Source organism: Coturnix japonica, chromosome 2 (genome assembly GCF_001577835.2).
Source record: "Coturnix japonica isolate 7356 chromosome 2, Coturnix japonica 2.1, whole genome shotgun sequence".
NCBI lineage: Eukaryota > Metazoa > Chordata > Aves > Galliformes > Phasianidae > Coturnix > Coturnix japonica.
Window position 1 is genome coordinate 38569109 of NC_029517.1, and position 22237 is coordinate 38591345.

The 22237-nt window shown below is 40.4% G+C and overlaps 1 protein-coding gene across 2 annotated transcripts in view; it reads right to left on the reverse strand.

The window, feature by feature from the left end:
- Positions 1-1888: 1888 nt before the first annotated feature.
- Positions 1889-22237, reverse strand: part of CPNE4 (copine 4) — a 198676-nt gene continuing 178327 nt past the window's right edge. For both annotated transcript variants that reach the window (XM_015854074.2, XM_015854075.2), the window contains exons 12-16: positions 21528-21582; positions 13825-13876; positions 8382-8515; positions 6345-6581; positions 1889-2534 (exon numbers count right to left, since the gene is read on the reverse strand). In XM_015854074.2, coding sequence (XP_015709560.1) covers positions 2403-2534; positions 6345-6581; positions 8382-8515; positions 13825-13876; positions 21528-21582 — 610 coding nt within the window. In that variant the 3' untranslated portion in view covers positions 1889-2402. The remainder of the gene's footprint in view (positions 2535-6344; positions 6582-8381; positions 8516-13824; positions 13877-21527; positions 21583-22237) is intronic.

The following is a 22237-nucleotide window of genomic DNA, read 5'->3' on the forward strand; positions in this document are numbered from 1 at the left end:
TCTGGGGAGGGGGGCAGTGAGAGGCCCCTGAACTGAACTGTGCTCAGTTTTGGGCCCCTCACTACAACAAAGACATTGAGACGCTATAGCGTGTCCAGAGAAGGGCTGTGTAGCTGTGAGGGGTCTGGAGCACAAATCTTATGGGGAGTGGCTGAAGGAGCTGGGATTGTTCAGTCTGGAGGAGGCTCAGGGGAGACCTGATCGCTCTCTACAGCTGCCTGAAAGGAGCTGTGGTGAGGTGGAGGTCGGCCTCTTCTCCCAGCTAACAGTGATAGGGTGAGAGGGAATGGCCTCAAATTGCACCAGGGGAGGTTCAAGTTGGGTATTAGGAAGAATTTCTTCTCCAAAAGAGTGGTGTGCAGTGGCACAGGCTGCCCAGGGGGGTGGTGCAGCCACCATCCCCATCTCTGAATCCAGGGCCAGGTGAAGTAATATTCTTTATGTTACAAGAGCACCATCATGGCTCTGAGGATCTCAAAACACATTTCAATTACAATAATCCTCCAGTGCCATTATGAGAGTTTGGGAGGAAATTTTTCACTGACACACTGGAACAGGTTGCCCAAGGAGGTTGTGGATGCCCCATCCCTGCAGGCATTCAAGGCCAGGCTGGATGTGGCTCTGAGCAGCCTGGTCTGGTGGTTGGTGACCCTGCACATAGCAGGGGGGTTGAAACCAGATGATCATTGTGGTCCTTTTCAACCCAGGCCATTCTATGAGTCTGTGATTCTATGAGGTGTTTGTGAATACACAGCAGTGATCTTCATTTTGCAGACAAGGACTCTGAGGTGCAGAAAAGTTAAACAATGTTCCCAAGAATACAAAATATTATTATAGTGGAGCAAAGAACATTGGTCCATTGACTTTTCATCTGGGTGCTTTAGCAGTAGAGAAGTACTCCTTTTGAGAACTGGGTAGAAAACAAAAAAGGGGGGAAATGGGAACAAGAAGCTACAGGTGTTTTAGGGTAAGATAATTGGGCAGAGTGGCTCTGATTTGAGATTGATCAGTTGCATCATCTTCACACAGTTTACACATATTACCAAGTAAAACTGGCTGCTGTTCAACACCTGGGAAGACCTGACTTGGCTATCCCATGCCCTTCATTTTATGGTACAAAATCATCAATCAAAGCCAATCAACACAAATGTATTCACTTCAATGGGAGTACTACTCATCCAAAGCTATGTCCTTTGGGCAACCCCGCGCAGAACTGGTTTTGGTCGAATATTAACCTTAGCTTTGAACAAGCTGCATGTTCCTCTGTTGTCTTCTAGCAAATGAAGAAGCCAAAATTCAAACACTAAGAATAACGCTGATCTAATTTCTTCATTGGTGAATATATTTTAACACTTCAATAGGAAAATCAATCCACTGCTAATGTGTTGTTTGTTCTCTGATATACTTCTTGGGTAAGAAATCAGTTCTTCTATTGTACACAGCAGCTGTGTGTGAGAAGTTTCCATTTTCAGTTGCCGCAAAATCGGGCCACACAAAATTTCTTGTGTCAAACAAAGCTGGGTGCAAGATTAAAAAACAAAACAGAACAAAAATGAAACAAAACAAGAACTCCCAAACATTACAGGTTCTAAATCTGGGCAGCCAAAACTGAGACACTGGAAAACCAGACAGATCGTTTGGATGACGTGGGCGGATCTTTTCCTGCAGTCCTGATTCATCAGGCCCTCCACGCCAGATCTGTTCAGAGCTACGGTCTGAACGCTCTGTGCGGGTGTGTGGGAGTGTCTGGGTACCCATGTTACAAAGTGGCAGTGTTAGAAGCGCCCATGCTCAGGACTAGGTAGCTCTTGAAACAACTGGTTACCCCTCTGTTGGAATACAGAAGTTGGAAGCGAGAGGAATGAAGACGTCATGGCAGAGAGGGAAATAAAGACAACAAGTGCAAAACCGTGTTGTTTTTATTTTAAACATGCAAAATACAGTTCATGCATCTGCCATTTTGAAAAATCTCTCAGTTCATAGCAGATTAACCCCAATACGTTTTGGCTATCAACTCTCGATAAATATTTCAAAATGCTTTAATAGTGTAAAGATAAGAAATTTAGCAAAATGTCAACAAACCTGTATAAAAAACAGATACAGATAGAACCTTTTTAATATATATATATATTATTTCAAGGAGACATGCTGTAATGTCAAGAGTTCACTTTTGTTTTCCTCATAAAAAGTTTTCAACACCATCACCGCGTAACAGATTCAAGCCTTTGGGCTACACATGCAAAAACCAAACAAACAAACAAAGAAACAAACAAAAGGTCATTTTAGTTAAAAATCACCAAAACGTGCTATTCTTTCTGCTTGTTTCATTTTTAAGTACAGTAGTTGTAGACAGTAGCATTTCTCTCTTTGTTTTTTGATGTTGTGAAGGAGTGCAGGCGGGTTCATGGAGCCAATGTCCTGGAAGACTCGTACTCTGACACACATTTTGGTTTGATCCCTTTGCCATTGTAATAGTCCACCACTTGGTTTGGAACTTCGGCCAAAACGCTTTTTGCTAGAGCGGCTGGGGAGGCCTGCAGGGAATGGCAGAAAACACAAATGTTAACCTGTCTCTGTGCTAAAAGCGCCGTAAGGTTTTAGAGGCATTGGAGCCGCAAGATCAAGGCAAGACTTATGGTACAGAGTGGCACCATGAAACTCATTTTGTAGGTCAGTTTGGGCATGTACACAAAGCCACTTAGAAGTGCGCTAAAGCCAAAAGTGCTCTGCATGTTTTCAGATCCATTTGGTCTCTTCTAAGTTCAAGGCTGAGGAAACAGTTGTCCTGAACCTCACTGCGCTCAGAGAGCACCGTATCATGATGAAATGCTCTGCAAAGACATCATTCACTGGTACTCACTGAGGGACCCTGCAGAACTTCCTTCCAGGGGAAGCTACAAGCACAATTCCTCTCTGCTCTGTGCCTAAAGATGCTGGGCAGGGACACTTGCCACCAGCTTCTCTGGATCATGCACTTGTGTAAGTAAGAAACAGACCCAACAGCTTCCAAGCTAAAAACCAGCCCAGTTGGGCAGTGCTATTTAAGTTACCTTTACTGGGCTCTTTAACACAGGTGGTACACAAATATACTGCTGTTCCATTTCCATCACTGTTTAAATGCTATGCTTGAAGAGCAACCTAGCAAGAAAATACCTCAAGATGAATAGGTCTCATCTGATGGCTAATACACAGCAACTGGATCACTCAGCAGCAAGAGAATAATCCCCTCTGATGATAATTGATACGTATTGCAAATGACTGCTGATTCCATTCTACAGCTTTACCATGCATAATCTTTAATTACAATGCATAGTGCAAAACATTGCTCTTTGCACTGGTGAAGAACTATGCTTTCCCCACTTATTTGTGATAGGTATTATTAAGTTACAGTTGTCAGGCTCTGTAATTAAACACAATGCAAAGTGCAATACCATCTATTTGCTGCATCCGAGTTGTGCACAGTAAATACATCACGCTTTTTAAATGCAGAGAAATCAGCTCATAAAGTATCATTGCGAATGCACTGAGTTGGAGTTGCAATTATAGATTTGCTAGGAATCAATACAATTATGATTAATGCTTTACTGAAGTACTCTTGACATCATGTAGAAGAAGATTAAAACCCAATAATAAAACTTTCTATCTCTGGTCTTGAGCCAGTACAACACCAAATGGGGCTCTGAAGTTTAAGACATGTGAATAACTATAAGTAACTGACTTATATGTATGTCTGAGTGCTGCAAAGGATCAGGGCCCTCCATAAAGTCAGAATCCCTCTTATTTGATAAGTTTATCTGTAGGTTATTTTTAGAACTCCCTTGTCCCTCATTTCGATTTTCTCACTGAGGCAGCTATTGGCAATGTTATTTTTCATCTGAGATTCTGAGTTGCAGCCTGACCTGAGAATTGAATATGTGATTTTTAATGAAATCTTTTCCCTAAAGCTGTAAAATGTAAAATGCTGCTTTATGGTAATCCTTGTATATGATCAGAAACGACCTGACAAACCCAGTTTTGGGTTAAATCTGCATTTATTTTTTTCTGGGAAAAAGAAAAAAAACCCAACAAATTCAAAGCATCACAATCATTTCTATTATCGAAAATCATTCCACTAGTTGATGCAGCAGGCATGGCCTTTTGTTCATGCTGAGGATAAGAAAGATGGCTGCGAATGTCAGTTTGTCCAGGGAGATATAATCTGGGATGCTTCCACAACAAAGAAATTCAAGCAGAAGGGGCTGTTGTTATGGGCACTCATCCATTACACTGACATTTATTGAAATGCTGAAAGATCATGATATACAGATTAAATATCGGGTTGTATAAGATATACTGGCATTTGTGATATAGCAAACACATTATCTATCTCTAAAGCTATATTATCCCCATTACTGAGTGAAAGGGGGAGAAAAACATCTCTAACAAGAGCAATGATTTTTTAAGATTACTATAATTTGGGGTAGTTAATCGACAGCAGCTCAAAATAAGACACACTCTCCATTTGACCAATGCTTGCAATTAAAATAACATTCAGAATCACTCAAAAGTTAACATAAGGCACAAAATATTCAGCACCCGAGCAGAGCTGCAACTGCCAGTGTTCATCTATCCAATCAGGGATGATTTCAACTTTGTTATATAGAGTCACAAAGTGAAATTAAACTTAACAAATGCAGCTGGATTTGTCAGTTTCTTGCAGAAACATTTTTTCAGCTCATTGAATGCAGGTCTAACACCAGTCCATAAATAACCTGCCTCTTGATGCTTTCACAATAGACTGGTGCAGTACCACACACTTGTGATTATATGTTGAAGGAGAATTGTGAGCTATGAGCAGGTCATGCTCATACTTTGTTCCAGCAGATACTTAATAGGTGGTTAAGCAGAGCTGTCAACATAAAATGGACATATCTACAATTCAGAGGCAAACCTGTCATTGTTTAGTGTGGTCTAATACCACACTAAAACCACAAGTGAGGTGAGGTTTACATCATACGAGGATACATTCTTTACGTAACATTAAAGGGAAAAAGGGAACAAGACTCTCCCTTATTTGTCAGTAGATTTTGTGATAGTAAGAAGGGTGTCCACAGCTGTGACAAACGTGGCAACAGTTTATTTTGAAGACAGAAAAAGGAACAACTCTGGAGAAGAATTAAATGAAGCTATTTGGTGAGTAACAAAAAGACTAGAAAAACTAAAGAAATGTAAACAGTGTAAATCCACACACAGACCAAAACCAACCCAGAACTGAAAACCTATGTGTGATAAAGCCAGAACTAAAAGACTAAGAGCAGCTTCAGAAGGGCTCTTTCGTGATGAAAGTGGAACAGGTACACTGCAGGGTAAAGGAATTTTCTAATCCAATACCGAGGATATTCTTTCTAGACTAAGGCGAAGAGAAAACAGTAAGGAAAAATGATTAAATATCACAGAAGGAATGAGGGGAGAGGGAAATGAGGGGAAAGATGGAAAAACAGAGGAGAAAAGAATGGAATCAGCATCACTGATGAACCACATCCATTCCGTATCTTTATACAGAGGAAAAGGACACTGAAAAAACTGTCTTTTGGAGGAAAAAGCTGCTATGGGTGAACACTGCCTGTACCCAGGTGCTGATAACATCCCTGGGACAGATGCTGCAATGTCAGCAGGTGATTGAGGAGGAAAGCACATGGCCAAGGGATTACTTCAAATTTGGCAAGTCAGTGCTGGGTCTGTCACCTCTCCTCCTCAAGAGTGTCTCCTACACCACACTGGGCTACATGGGAACAGCTGGCTGAAGGCACAGGGAACTTTCTTGGCTGTGTTCTTGTACAGAACTTGAGGAAAGGTTTGCAGGCAACCAGGATGCTCTGGGTGGATTGTTCTGTCTTTGAGAATGTAGGGATCTGAATGTCAAACAGTAAGCAGCCTCCCGGGGAAACCGCTCAATGCAAATTTGCAGCTGTTTCATCTCTCTGTGGAAATGAAGGGACAATGTACATACGTGGGAATGCAATACAACAATCCTAACAGAACACATGAAAACAGAATGGAAAAGAGATATCAGGGAAAGTAAGACAGGGAGAGAAGCAAAACTAAAAGAGAGGAAATGATATGAGGACTGACACCATAGAAGCGCAAGGATTTTCTCATCTCTTCTTTCCCAGCCACGTCGCTGATAAAGAATATTACATTCTGTATTTGTTTTTGTTTTGTTTTGTTTATTTCTGGCACAATAATGCCACTGACTTACTGTATACTTTGTATTTTCATGCAACATTAGGCCCTACCCCTGGGGACCATTCACTATATGTTTATACATTCACCCTTCAGCAGAATGGATGGAAAAGTCAGCTTACATGTTTGAAGTTCCTAAATGGCACAAACTGGACAATGTCTCGAAGCACTGGCTCGCCCTTGGGAGACCTCAGGATCCCATCATCTCCATCCAGCATCTGCATGTCACTAAAATCGGCGTTTCCAACCCCGACGATGATGACTGACATGGGAAGGTGAGAGGCGTGGACTATGGCCTCCCTGGTGTCAGCCATGTCTGTGATGACGCCATCCGTCAGAATGAGCAAGATGAAATATTGCTGAAGTTGTTGGACAAGAAGTAAATATATATATATATATTAGTTCATCTTTCAAAGCCTTTTGTTTTGTTTTGTTTATGAAATTATTTCTGACAACTATCAGTCACAGATTTTTAAAAGAGAAAAGAGCCATTATAATAACTCAAATGTTAAGCACATTTTCCATCCAAACCTCATCAGTCGCTAATTTCTCCTCTGCTGCAGCTTGGCTGTAGTTCACATCAGTTCCTGGACCTGGAGGGAGCGAAGGGATGCACAAGGAAGAAAAGGGGGTTTCTAGCTGCTAGGGCAGAGTAAGCAGGACTTTGGCTGCGAAGTCCGGAAGAGTCCTGATATCCTCACCAGCCTTATTTTCCATCTGCTGCACAGTCACTTCTGCTGACAGTTTCTGATTACATTTTTCCCCTTGGGAACCAGTGGGAGGCAGAGAGGAATGGGGTATTGAAGCGTTAAGAGCTTGTAGCAGAGGTGTCAGGGAGGTTATGACAGCACTTTGCAGAGGAGGCTTGCTAACAGGCAAGTGGGATGGGTGCAGCCATCTGCAAACTGGAGGGTGACCCACTGGTGCCTGTGGGAGAAGCACCCCACCATGGCAGGTCTGCTGTATTCTGCAGAGCGATGATGTCCCTGAGAAGAGGCAGGGCATGTACAGGAAGGAAAATATCAATTTTCAGACACTTTATATACAGCCCCTAGGAGAGGTTTTCTCATTCTCTAAAGGGAGCAAGCAATTTTCAGTGCTTGTCATTTCTTTCCCAATAGTCCAAGGCTCACTGGACTGGGATCAAATGGGCTATTACTTCTTCACTTGTTAATGGGAAAGAGCAGCTCTCACATGGGTCCTTTATGAATAGCTAGGCAGCTGGAACCATTTAACAAATGTGCATTAATAAGAGAAATGAACAGGTCATAGAATTTGGTCACTGCTCTGCATGAGCAGTACCAACAGAAAACATCATTACAGTTTGTTTATATACAGCTATGTAAACTCACACAGAGTTTTCTATTCATCACCTTCTGCCATGAGTAAAACAAAATACACAGAGAGGTAACTTCATCTTGAAAAATCATGCCACAAATTAATTTGATTTTCAAACAAACAGAAAGCAGGGAAGCTTAGGTTTAGAAAAACAAAGCATTTTATTAAATGTGACATAATGGCTCAGAGACAGCACTGGGAACAGCATGAGCTACCTCAAGATTAGCTGGGTATGGAAATTCAAATATAGCAATTCACCACTGTAGGTCTGAGATTCTAAATAGTATCAATACACTGCAAATTGTATTGAAGTGGCATTCACGAGCATGAACAGAAATGTTTGGGAAATTCTGCCTCAATGGGAAAGCTTAGGGAAAGCTCCAAGTCTGGTAATGGAATGCACATCAATGTACATCTCTGTTCTGTTCCTATATCATTTTTCCTGCTGCAATATACGAGTTATATACCTATATATATATATACACACCTATATATAACCCTAATATATATATATACCTATATATCTACTTATATAATGAGAACAGTTAGTGCTTGACCCCTGCATTTTTGTAACCCTAGCCCTGCCACTTATATTTCCTCTGTGAAGATGTGAGTGTGTACGAAAAACAGAACAGTGGGGCATGAGTCGAAAGTCATGACTGTCAGAGATGTAAAGGTTAGATACGCTGCTCCAGCTGCCATAGACTCAGTGACTTCTGTGAAGGTAGCTGATAAAAGCTGGTAAGGCATTATTAATATACACTGACAGATCCTATTGTATTGGCAATAGACAGGGCAAGAACAAAGCATCCTGCCCTTACCGAGGCTTCCTTGGTGTTGGTCTCCTCCGATGCTGATTTTGCCACCTTCTGGATGATGGGAGCAATGTTTGTTGGCCCATAGAGCTGCAGCTTTGGAAGGCAGCTCTGATAAGCCTCCACAACGCCTTGTATTCCTGGTAGGAAAAGATACAAAAAAGCAAAATGTGAGCACATCACCAATATCATGCTTGTTTAAAGTGTAAATAAAAGGCAGATTCTTAATGAGTAAATTCTAAATGTCACACAATTAGCAAGCACTAACAATTTGATATAATTTCTGAGAAGCTGCCTCTAGCTGCCTTGAATCTAGTTTGTAATAGATAATTCATTATACCACGCTTCTTCCCAGCAGTGTTTAATGCCTGTTTTCCAGGTATTAGCTTTGCAATGCCATAGGTTTCATTCTTCTCTTTTAGTGGTTTAAGTGATTACTTGCTGATCATCAGCTAACGTTCATCCTAAATGGGTATGCACAAATTAAAAACCTTTCAACACATCTCTTTCCTTGTCTTCAGGTAGATATTTATTTCTGCTTATCATGGTAGTTACCAACAAATCTACCCTTTGCACTTACAGTCTAGAGCTGTCAAGGAACTCAAACATCTTTGCAAATACCTAACTCCCTTGTGCTAGGAAAACAGTTTTTCAGGGTGAATTTGCATAATTACTCACAGGTTGAATTCAGCCGTGACCAAAAACTGTGAAATCTTGGAATAAATAGAAGGATGCCTTCCAGTCTAAGAAAAATGAGCTTTAGTCAATAAGTTTAGATGGAGAACTAGCTATTTATGGCTTTTTCATTTCAGGATATATAGCCAGACCAAGGAGAACAGACTTCTGCTGACACACTTGACAGATCACAGAATGAGAATTGGAGTTTTCAATCATTGAGAAGAAGCATTTCTTGAAGTGATGCACATTAGCTTCCACAGGCAGAATCCCAGTTTACCAGACCTAGAGGATTAAAGGTCTAAAGTTGGAAAGAAAGTGACAGATTGAAGAACTGTATAAGGATGCTGAAGAATGAAATGGCTTCGGTGAGATCCTGAGCCAGTTCCAGTTTGCATCGAGACTGGCTCACTTGTGAGATTTTACTCAGCCATGTTTACAGGAGAATATATAGATCCATTACTAACAATGTGGATCCATTCCTAACAAATTAAAGGGAGCTGCATTATCTGACAATGATACACCTGAACCTCCTATGATGAAATAGTGGGGAACATGGTCTTCCCACTTTGTAGATAGTTAGAAACACATTCCTTCATTGCACTGCTCACAGATAAAGGAAAACTGTCCAATTATAGCTATGATTGCTTAAATGTAGAGTAAAGGTACAAAATTTCCCTTGATAGGGAACTGCATATTGCAAAATGGGTCCTTTGTTAACTCCCACTTTTAAACTCACTAAGACCTCATTATATATACATACAGGTCTTGCAAAAAGGCCTCATAAATCTTCTCTAAGATGTTGGCAAGATACAATGTGTTTTTAATTTACGCATTAAAATAGTATGAGATAATGCTTATTCCCTGTAGTCCAAACAGATGTAGCGTGGTTGTATATAGTTTCAGTTCAATATCTTTCAGAAATATTTCCTCCTATTTATTTCAGAAACTTTCCTCCTAAATCCAAATCCAAAAGGAGATGAGTGTGGTTTACCTTGTGGCTTACTTTTCTTGGACCCTTTCATTTTAGGCAAAGCCAATGATGTATCTTTCTTTACAATTCATCCCTTTACTTTTTAAATGTGAATCCGCTTTCAATAGCTCTAATGAAATACAGTGTAAGCATGTGCAGGTATGTGTGTAGAAGAATGCACGTATGTGTAGAAGCATTTATATAGATTAGATGTGGTCATTTTCTTCCTCAAACAATAAAGACTATAAGATATATGTAAATAAGTAAATACTAAATGTAAGACTATAAACATACTTTAAGTACTATAAATAAACTAAACATACAAGTATAAGTACTGGTGGTTTTTTTTTTTACAGAACAGAAATGGTATTAGGGGAAAAAATGTGCAAATTTCTGTATTTTATATATTCTGTTGATCCTTATATCAAATATTCTCAGTTTACAAGCAAGCTAACTGGAAGTATGCTTTTCCTTTGAATGTACAGGTATATACACAAATGAGTCCAAAGAGATACTGGAGCTTGCATGGGCCTACTGTGCTAGCCTTGCCTACAGATATTAATTGGGTTTGCTGGGGGCCAAAAAATTCACTCCTGACTCTGATTTAATAATTATCCCATGCTGAACTCTGTGCTGCTTCAGTTACTCTGGATTCAATATTAGCGGTACTGAGTATTAGGTTATCTGGGCATTGCCTAGCTATGCTGCAGTTACAGAAGAGTCTATAGTGCACAGAGTTTGTTATTTGAAGAGCCAGGTATGGCTCTCTCCAATCCATATGTGATCTATAAGGCAGGTTCTGCTGACCATGGGATGTCCCCATTTGTTGTTAAGCGAGCACAAGCCTTTCCATTTGTCTTGATGGGTTTTCACAGAATCATAGAATGGCTTGGGTTAGAAGGGACCCTAAAGACAATCCAGTTCCAACACCCCTGCCATGGGAAGGGACCTCTCCTCTCCTACTAGGTTGCCCAATGACCCAACCAACCTGGTCTCGAATGCTTCCAGGGCTGGGGAAATTCACAGCACCTCTAGGCATCCTGTGCCAGTCTTTTAGTTTAAAGTCATTATCCTTCGTCCTATCAGTACACACTCTTGAAAAAAGTTCTTCCTCATCTTTCCTGTAGATCCTCTTTGAGTACTGGAAAGCTGCTATAAGGTCTCCCCAGAACTCTGTCCTCTCCAGGCTGAACAAGCCCAGCTCTCTCAGTCTATCTCTGTAGCAGAGGTGCTCCAGCCCTCTAAGCAATCTCATGGATCTTCTCTGAACATGCTCAGATCTATGACCTTATGCTGGGGCCTAGAGCTGAATGTAGTGATGAAGGTGGGGCCTTGTGAGAGTGGAGCAGAGGGGGACACGACAATCCCATCCCTCACCCTGCCGGTCATGCTGCCTTTGATTAAGCCCAGGATCCAGTTGGCTTTCTGGACTGCAAACATGCACTGTTGACTCATGTTGAACCACTAACACTTCCAAGTTCTTCCCCTCCAGCCTGCTCTCAATCCATTCTCTGCCCAGACCGCTCATTAAAGAGTTGACATTTTAACACAATCCCTATTCAATGTAGTGATGCTTAACCCTCCTATGTGTCAGTAAAAGGTCACTACTTCCACAAAGAAAGGGATTTAATTCCTCAAGGGCAAAGCAGACATGTACTCTTTATATTGGTTCCAGTCTCTGCTTCTTGGTTTAAAGCAAAATATTCTTCAGTATTTTTCCTGTATTTTTATGGCAAGTATGCTAAATATTACAAGGTAAAATAGTGTAGTGACTAAGCATTTTATCTCCCTCCCACTCTTAGCCCAAAGAGTATCCTCTCTTCACATGATGGGCTGATATTACTGCAGCCTGTGCCACCTAATGCAGAGTGAGCATCTACAAAAGTCAGAGAAACAGCACAGAACAACTGGTTGTAGGAACTAATCAAGCATTCATTACAGGCAGATGATAAGCAAGCTGCAGCAGATGATTAAACAACATGTTTTCTGGTCTGTCTTGTTTTCTTGCTTTCATCCAGATGGATATTATTTTAAATGGTACACAGAAGAGCCTTTTTTATCTTGGAGATGTGCGTATGAATGCTCTAAACTTTCCTCCCTGGCCTTCCTCCATGCTGCAACCAACTTCTCACAGCTTCTTCTCTACACCTTTAGGTGATGGATTAACTTCTCAGCTGACTCTTATTCAAAGCACAAAACAATTGAATACACATAAAGCTAAGTTACATAAAGCTTAGGCAAAGTTCACTGAGCAGCTTCTTCCTTTATTTTTAATCTCCTCTCATTTTCACTGCTGCATTTTCTTTTCCACACATAGAATGAATTGTAAGTTCTTTAACTGCGGAAGGTTTGTCTATCTAATTTTTGACTTGCTGTTGGCACTATATAGGTGTGACAGCCTTCTCAAATACTATAAATAGCATTCAGTCAATGCAGATAATTATATAATAATGTCAGCATGATAAAAGTATTAGCCTTGGACTGAAAAAGGAAGCAGAAGAGGAGGCTGAGTGGGTATAAAAGTGCCCAAATACTTTTCAAGCACCTGACCTACAGAGGCTGGAGTAGGCCAAAAATTCAGGTGCGCTGACAAAGCAGGAATGGCTGCTGAACCAAAAAGACAGGTCACTCACTTAAAACGCATGAAATCTGAAAATTTCTAATGTCTTTTTTCATCAAATGGCTTGTCCTCTCTTCCTCACTCTATTCCCTGGTATTTTAATCTTCACCCTGGACATGTTCTGCAGACCATACCAGAAAGAAAGCCACTAATAAGTCACAGAATCACAGAATCACAGAATGACCCGGGTTAGAAGGGACCTCAGGATCATGAAGCTCCAACCCCCCTGCCTGGCAGGGCCACCAAACTTCCACGTTTACTAGATCAGGTTGCCCAGGGCCCCGTCCAACCTGGCCTTGAACACCTGAAGTCTGAGAAGGGTTGAAAGGAAGAGCTAAAAAATCTGAATGAGAAGTACATTTTGAAACACCTGTTTCAGTGTTTTGAAGCAAAGAATAAGGGAGAATAAAAACCTGTGCATTTTAGACAGCAGTAATCATCTGACCAAGACTTTCAAACATTTGTGAGCCTAAGATTACTTGCTGGACTATTAGACATGTGAGTACCATAGCAGAAGCTTCTACAGATAGCATTAGTCACTGCAGACCTCATTTAAAAATGCATGATGTATGCTACACTAATCTAGCCTCTAGTGAAGATTAGTGAATATTGCTAGAATACACCACTCACCTATGCTGTGTTAGAACAGCTGTCTGCTGTTGTAAAAGCATGCTTCCTTCTCTCACACTCAACCTCTGCTCTGACTCAGGTGCTGGATCTCACTAGGCTGACTTGCAGTAGCCTATTATTGCTACAGGTCTTGCCAAACAACTGGCTGTAAACAGTGGGAGTCTGACTGCAGAGGTGCACAGCATGCCTTGCCTTTCATGTCCTGCCCCTCTAATGCTGTACAAACTATACATAATAATATATATATACTAATGCTGTAGATCCGAAAGGAACACAGAAAACATGGCTTCAGTTTTCAGCAGTGCGTAGCAATTCAGGGATGTGCAATGCTAAGCATCCAACACTGTGTACTTTCAGTGGGACCTATCTTTTAGAACATTAATGTGTGGCACTTGCTAAGGCTCCTACAGCTAAGCCCAAGGGCTCTGAATCTGTTAGGTTTCAGAACTGTTTAAGAAACACTTCGAAAAGTATTCAAGGGATACAATAAATAATAGAAGCAGAATTTGTCACAGCAGAACTACAGCGGTAAGTCTGTCCTGATGTGTTACCTGCACATTCTGGGTTGTCTTCATTGAAATTGATTGCAAAATCATGAGAGACCTGCAGATAAATGGAAAGAAGAGAAAACTATAGCAGGAAAAAATATTCAAAGAGAACTCTCAGTTACACACCCTTTACATTCTTTCTGCATTGGACCAGAGATCTTTTAAGCTTTCAGCTTTAAGTCAGAAATACAGTCTCAGATGGAACTCCATGTGAAAACAAAGTACCACAACTGAAATCAAACTTGTCAATAAGAATAAAAAAACAGGAAAGAAGAACACAAAGAAAATAACACCCAAGCACATGAGAAATCACATCAATATGGCATCAGCACTGGGCTACCAATGCCGGCGACAGAAGAGGGACCTATTGCTGAGGTGGGATGTAAATGCAAGCTCTCATTAGTTCTGTGTCGCAGACCGCAGAAGAGCTTACAGCTCATGCTCAGCCCTGTTCTGAACCTTCCATGCACCATGTGAACCGTTTCTCTTTTGAAGGCCACAGGCTTACTGAGAAAATAATTTATTCTCCAAAGAGATCAAGGAAGTTCCTTGGATCCACAGCGAGACAATCATGTAAGAAATGTAAAAAGTCTAAGTTTGTTAAGAAATTGGAGTAGTTGGAGGAGAAATCAGTAATAAAAATAAGGAAAACTTTTCCCCTCAAATTAAGTAAATATCCCATTTTCTCACTCTTCAAATATGTCTGTAATGAAATACCACTGAGCTATTTTCTAAGATAAATGTCTGTGAATACAAAAATGTTGCTGATTTTCTAATAAAATAGTATATCGTTATCTTCAGTGGTTTGGGAAAATAATACAAGACTTCTGAATGCATAAATTACGGAAGACAATGTAAGTTTCAGTTTCCAAGCTTCCTACATGTCTGTCAATTAGAGATTAGCAACCACAGCACAAACATACTGGGACCAAAACTTTCCTCAGATGCTCTTTTCTGATTTTCTGGTTTGCTCGTGTCTGCTTTGCTCCCCAGATTCTCTTCTGCACCATTCCTTGATGGCTGAGGCTTGATTTCTCTTGATCTCTTCAGCTCTGAAGCTCAGACTCTGCATTCTCCTGTTACCTCCCATTGTCTGGAATGAAGCCCAATTTCTGCCTCAACATACAACCTTATCTATATATATTTTGGTTTGCAAAAAGTGCACGTGACTCAGATGTAAGGAGGCAATTTGCATAATTCTAATTTGAGCTCATTCCAGAGTAAAGGAGACATTTATATGCCTAACACAACCACATACCTTTAAGACTTTTGGATATCTGTAGGACATTTGGAAGTGCCAGCACTCTAAGGCATATGGAAAGCAACTTGCTTACTTCCTGTGCAATGGGACATGGATTATTTACAGAGAGATTTACGTGTTGGATGCCACTGTTTCATCTGCTAGTTTAGATGACTTCCATTTATACAACACAAATAGCACAGAAAATAGTCTGTGAATAGATGGTACACACAGCACTCATTTGTTGTACCCTGTCCTTCTTATGTTGTTTGATAGGATTCCTTAGATCCAGCTAATTTAAATCAGTCTAATCTTTCCCAGTGTGCAACATCAGATGGGTCAAATGTCTCTCTAGTTGGAACTTACCAGAAGCTTTATCATCACTAAAATGCTTGCCCTACACATTTGTCCTATCATATGCTGGTCTTGCCCACCATGATAACGCTCACCATTACTTATTAAAAGGTTAAATAAAGTGAGACTTCTGCTATGATGGGAGAAAATTCAAGAACTTCAGCAAGAGCTCACTGAAGAGCATTCAGCCAGCTCAGCCCTAGCCAGGAATTTATTATGTCTACACCAAGCATCAGTTATCTCTTTCAAAGGGTTTTAAATGGACCATTCAGGCTTCTTGGACATAGAAGACGATGCAGAGAGCCACTACGCATGCTCCTCACTAAGACCGCACAGGAGAGCAGGGCTGTCAGATATGCTTCAGCAGTGCTCCAGAGCACTTCTGTCTGGCTGTTCTTGTATGTCTCCCTGCGCGACTTGCCCAGCTGGTATCTGCCTGTCTCATGACCAGCTGCAGGCCAAAGGTAATTGCAGATGTCAAGAATGGCTGGGTGAGTTTTCACTCACAGATGATTTTTCTGTTGTTCAATTGCCTTTCTTTTTCCTTTAGGCTTTCTGTATTTTTTACTTCCTGCATCTCAATAGCAAGTGATGCACATATATATATTGCAGGCTCATCCTTCCAATGTTGTGCCTCTTCAGAGATTTTATTTCTTTATTCCTAAAGCATTTCAAATTACAGCAAAAGGAACACCACAATTCTTTTCCAGAGCTATAAATACATTATTTAATTCACACTATGCATGCAGGGGCTAGACGCTTTTGTTGCTATACAGTTTCAGGATCACAATATACAAACAATTTATCTGGTTCAGAACTATGGCACCCAGGCTATTATTCAAGAAGAACAGGCTACAGTCTGGGCCAATGAGAAAAAACTAGTCTAGAAATTGTGCAAAGTGATCCAGTGCTGCCTGAGCAATGGCTGCTATTCTACAGCAAGTGGACCTCATACACTGTCGCTCTCATTCACCAGGACTGGTGTTACAATTTACCCTAAGGGTGGGACAAGAAACGCAATTAATAAAGAAGGATTTGGTTGTTTTCTATGCTCTCTTAAAAATATGTCAGAATATAAACAAGATATAAGAATAATGTGAAGGGGAGAAGCTCATTACGCAGCTCAGGGATGGTTCACAAACAGGAAATCATTACTCGGTGCAAACTGAGTAATAGCAGATCTTTTTAGAGAAGTTTCTCCAAATGTCCAGAACTCATTCTCCTCCCCCTTTTCTTAAATTCAGTTAAGCGTGCAAGGGCTTCTGAGGATGAAAGGCAAACTATACTGATGTCAGATGGCCCAAAGCCAGTATACTGAATGGCACCTTTCTGACACTGAATGACATAGCCCTTATGCACTACCAGAACTGACATGCTAATGAAAAAAAGGAGGAATAGAGTGAATAACAAAGATGCTGAAGACTGGGAAATTCTCAAGGGAAATAAACAAGACACCTGGCTGTTCAGAAGCAGTTGTGTCTATATAGTCCACTAATGTCATTCGTATGACAGTCAAGTTAAGAGTCAGGAAATTCTGGAATACCTCATTTCATACAAACATAGAATGATTGCTTTATGTCATTATATGGCACAGAGAACCTCGCAAAGAATTGCAGGCCTTGTTTTGTGGTGAAATTCAGCCTCACAGTAAGGAATGTCCCTGTAGAACTAAGATTGTGTTTCACATCATGGATTAAGTTTCAAATAATTAGCTGAGCCTCTGCTCAGCCCTCCGGCTGTTTTAAAATCAATACATAAAAGGTATGGAAAGAGAAATTCAGGAGTGCAGAGGTGATTAAGCCTGGCACTACCATGCTGCACAGAGCACCACTCAGAGCCTCCAAGTAAGGAGCCTACTTACATTTGGCTATGTATTAATCTGTTCTCTCTACAGCACGCTATAAATTATTTAGCAGACACCTCATAGAGGTGGGATTATTAAAACAAAGCTTTCCAGGAACTTCCTGTACCAGGAACAAATTATTTCACAGGTAATTTCTTCAAGGTTTTTTTTTTTTTTTCCTTTTTTTTTTTTACAAGTGAAATATGGAGAGTAGCTCTAGTTATCTGTAAGTACACCACCATGTCCATTACAACAACAACACTTCTGTAGATACATCAACTAAATAAGCAGTCTAAAACATTTTTGCTGATGCTCATTATAGCACACTGGATCTTCCCAGTATAAACAATGAATTGAGCTTTCATTAAAAATTCAAAAACAAGCAGAAGTGTCTTAAAACAAACACTAAGCTGTTGCTTAATTATTCACCTAATAACCTTCAAAGAACACTTCATTACTGACAATGCACCTGTCATGGGGCAGACACAGTTCTAATAGATATATTTCATTTTAACTGCAAGTTTTGTGCCTCTGTACAGTTCCTCAATTGCTCTGAGTTCTGCCTGCTAAGTTAGTGTGTGTGATTCAGCTTGTTTTTCTCCTCTTCACTGTGACCTTTGCAGCACTGTCTGAGTGCACACTGTCAGCTACCTCTTAACTTTACATCAAGCTTCTCAGAAAAACAAAGTGATGAGTTGAAGACAGTGCTGTGGAATAGCCTTCATGTTCTGCAGTTTTTGCCTGTTAGAACTCAGGTGTGGAATATCACTCTTAGAGGTTTACTGAGATCAAGGAATAGGGTGATGTAATTGTCAGGTCTCAGGGGAAAAAGATCATATTGCTGAATAAAGTACCCCTAGACTGATGAGGAATGTTCTACATGGCATGTCTTGCTTCCTTCACTACCACAGATTACTTGTGCCACTAAGAAACTCTGTTTTTTTCCTGCTAACAGCTGATGTGTTTCATTTGGAGCTGAAATGAGGGGAAATAAAATCATTGTAACATAACAGTGGGCTCTTGAAACAGAAATTCTGCAGAAAGCATATATACAATATGCTCTTAAAGGGGCTCACCCTGAGGAGATTCGTGATAAGCCTGCAAAGGTGGATGCTGTCGCTGTTCTGAAGTGCTAATGTGAAGAGAGGTATATTTTTCTATGGAAAATATTGCTTGGCATAGTAAACATTGCACTTATTGTAACACATAAAAGGATGTGAGGAGCTGGCATCTTACTAAATGGACAGGTGGATGCTACCCTCCAGCATCCATCCCAAACTAATGGATGCAGCCCAAGAGAGTAAGAAATGGAGGCACTGGTTTGACATGACATCACAAAATGGACACCTGTTTCCCATACCACCTAGTGCACCCAAGAAATCTTGCCAAATAAATGTAAAGCTTATGCCCACCCCGAAGGTAGTGGCCTTCAGCTGGTCCTAAAAAGCACAGTGGAGGCTCGTTACCTTTGGCTTATGCTGAATAGTGAGTCCCCATTTTCCTACAGCCTGTAACTGACCATGATGTAAATTAGGTTTGAATCCACTACATCCACTTACTTTGGTGACTGTTTTTATCAGGCTGCCTTCCTCTGACCTCATTCTACTGTGTTATTGCCATGCATAGATTGGTCAGCTTTCATTTAGACTTCTGTGGAAGCTGCTTTGTTTTACTGTTCTTTTACTGCTGTATGGAGGCTCCCATGGTTACTTAGAAACCCTTGGTAGTGGGAATAATTTCTTCCACAGGCCTAGCAACTTGTCATCTACTGGAAGAATTAAAAGATAGCAGCTGCTGGTGTGCAGAAACCAATGTGCTATATGCAGGTTAGATTAACTAATTAGGACTGGAGGCTCAACTGCACTCTAAATTAAAATGAAAAGCAGATATATCCACATGATGGAGAAAAAATTTAGACTTTCTCATAATGATTCAATCTAGATTTGAAGATGTGATTTACCACAGTTCTGACACTGCTATCCTTTAAATTAAGATATGTATGAGTTGAATTAATTTTGGCCAAAAGTAACAGAAGAACATTTGAATAGTCTGAGATCCACACTACAGCCATGGTGTCTTTAGTGCTACCGTATTTCTGCAGAAGAAGAGAAGTTTCAGTAAACAAGGTGTGAGCACTCTTGTTTCTTCTGTTACTTTCAATTATATCCATTTCCTATGCATCTTGGCTGTATCCCACGTTAAACACTAAGCATTGTTGGTTTTGAATTAAATTTATGATACCAGTGTAGACTGAATTACTGAAGGATCTTCAGGACAATTGGTCTTGACTTACTAATACATCATTTTGAGGTGGACTCCTCACTCACTTAGAAAGCAAATCTTTCAATTCAGAAGTGCAGACCAAGCCAAGCAGGGACTCTAAAAGTCTAAAGGTTACTGTTTATGTAAGAATGCAGGTATTTGGATGGACTACACAGTACGTTACAGGAGGGGATTGAACAGAAGCACAAATTACTGCTAATTCATAATTTAGTTCCAGTTGGATGTGCCCATGATGGACCCCCAGTTAATTACTTGTCTCCATCTGTTGCACAGAAGGGTGAGTCCCTCTGCAATGTGGTTCTTCTCTTCTTCAAAGTTTCATTACGTTAGTAAGCTGATGTCTTAACATTTTTTTTTTTCTTGGTCACTTTCTGTGACAGTTTTCCATGGTGTTGTTCTGACTCTCAGTTGTATCTCTGTGTACTTTTGGACTTGTTTACTATCACATGAGTAATTCACAAGCAAGTAGTTCCATCTTAACTTTACCACTACATTTTGCAAACTTCACAAAATGTGAAGATACTGATTCATCTGTTATCCTGCTCTAAAAGGTCAGCAATACACAGATCATGTTATCATGCAAGACCCTCGCATGCATATTTGGGCAATTAAGTTGTCCAAGTCTCTCACTTCTTAAGAGTACTTATCAGGAAACGTATCCCAAGACTAGTTCCTCCCAGGCATCAGACCAGTTGGCGGTGGTGATTGCAGGAATATCTGGTTACCCCTGAAATCACTTCCTAGCCAGACATGTGTCTTTAATCTGGCACCTGAAACACTTCACAATCAAGCGACTAACAAAGTCAGTACGTTGCTATTATGCTCATATGACCTAACATATCAATGTCACAATCTGATCATTTTGGTTAAGAAAGCAGCTATCTCCAGAAAACCAGTGAAAATACTTCAACTGACACAGAAACTTTGTTCTTTGAGCAGTCCTTGAGTCAAGTATGGCTTTCAACAGCTGAAAGAATGGCAAGTTCTCCCTCATGCAATGATGTTCACCTCACAGCTGGTGGAACATCACAGTAGTATGTGGCTTTATCAGGAATGGTCAAGAGTGGGCCCAAGAGCAATCTAGTTATGACATATAGATCAGTTCATTCAGTGAGCACTGCCATACAATCACAGGTAGAGATGTACATATTTGTGGAGAAGGGCTGGACATTTGAGAAGCAGTCTTTGTGTTTTACTAATGCGTCTATTGGAAGAAGCCACTAAGCATTCTTATTTTCCAAAACACTTCCCCTTCTATAGCACAGGTGGTTATCACCTGCTACAGTTGGAACAGGTACAGTATAGATACAGATGTTCTCTGTACATGTACCACATTAAAATCTGTATTGAAGTTCTGGAAACTGTCTGCTGTCTCTGATTTTTAGAAAGCATTAACACTGGCGTTCCTTTTCTGGAAGCTGCCCACAATTAGTTGCATCATCCATCTAGATCACTCATTTTGTTTTGTTCTGCTTTGTTTAAAAATACAAGCTCTTTTTAGCATGAATATGCTCTTCTGTTTTTCTTCCTAGTACTGAAGATGTCCTCTACTGCAAAGAAATTTGATACAGAGCAAAAATCTTCTGAAGTCTGTTTTCTCAGGCAGATGTTCAATCTTGAACCCACAAAGCAAAGGCATTAGGCCACTCACTGAATTCTGTCCTGCAAAAATCGGTTCTGTCAAATCAATGCCCACAAAGCTTCAAAATATAGTTGTTCAGTGCTATTAAAACATTCAGTCCTTCTAGCAGGCTAACATCCATCATCAAAGTTTTGCTTAATACCATTAAATATTTTTGGTATAACATACCTCTTTTGATTTTGATTTCTGGTTTCAGTGAGATACTACAGGATGAGAAAACCCGATGAGAGACAACACACAGTAGAAGCTGCTTCCCCCAGCCCTCAACTTGTACTTCTCCCTCTTCTCCCTTATTTTATGCCCCATAAATGAAGGAAATGAGAACATTTCTCTTATTCACCTACCTTGTATTCTGGGGGTATTCTTGCTCCAAATCCGAAGGCTGGGAACATTTTGTCACTGGAAAAGAATAAAGAAAAGAGTTCTCACACAAAGAACTGCATTTTGAAACAACAAACATTTACTCTCCTGTAAGCATTCATCAAAAATGCAAAGCAGCACAGAAAAGCCTTTTAGGTCAAGAGTGTTACATGGCAGAATGGGATGGTAAGGTATTAGAGAAGGAGGGGTTTATGTTGAACAGATGGAGAAACAGTATTGGACATTTTTCAGGTGACCATCTAGTATTTGGGGAAGTTAAAAGCACCTGGAGAACACCAAGGAAATCGAGATATCTTGCACTACTCCCACAAGTGCAACTGTAGGTCCGTATTACCTCTTCTTCTGTACTATCTGGCTGCAGTTGAGAGTGAGCTGTCTAACAGACTGTGAAAACAGATTGATTTCATACAAATGTGGATATGCTCCCCAGCTCAGAAAATGAGTTTAGTGAAGAGATGACTGTAATTAGAAGTGTTTGCAAATGTGAATTCTTACAGTTGTCTGTGAGCAAAATAGAATTCCTAAAATATCTAAAAATTCACCCCCAGAAACCTGCTGGTTCTGTACGGCTTTCTACCTATATCATGTGCTTCACTAGTAGTCTCACTAAAACATGAAATTATTTCAATCTGGATATACAAACTGGTAACCTAGCAAATGCTGTTGCACGGTG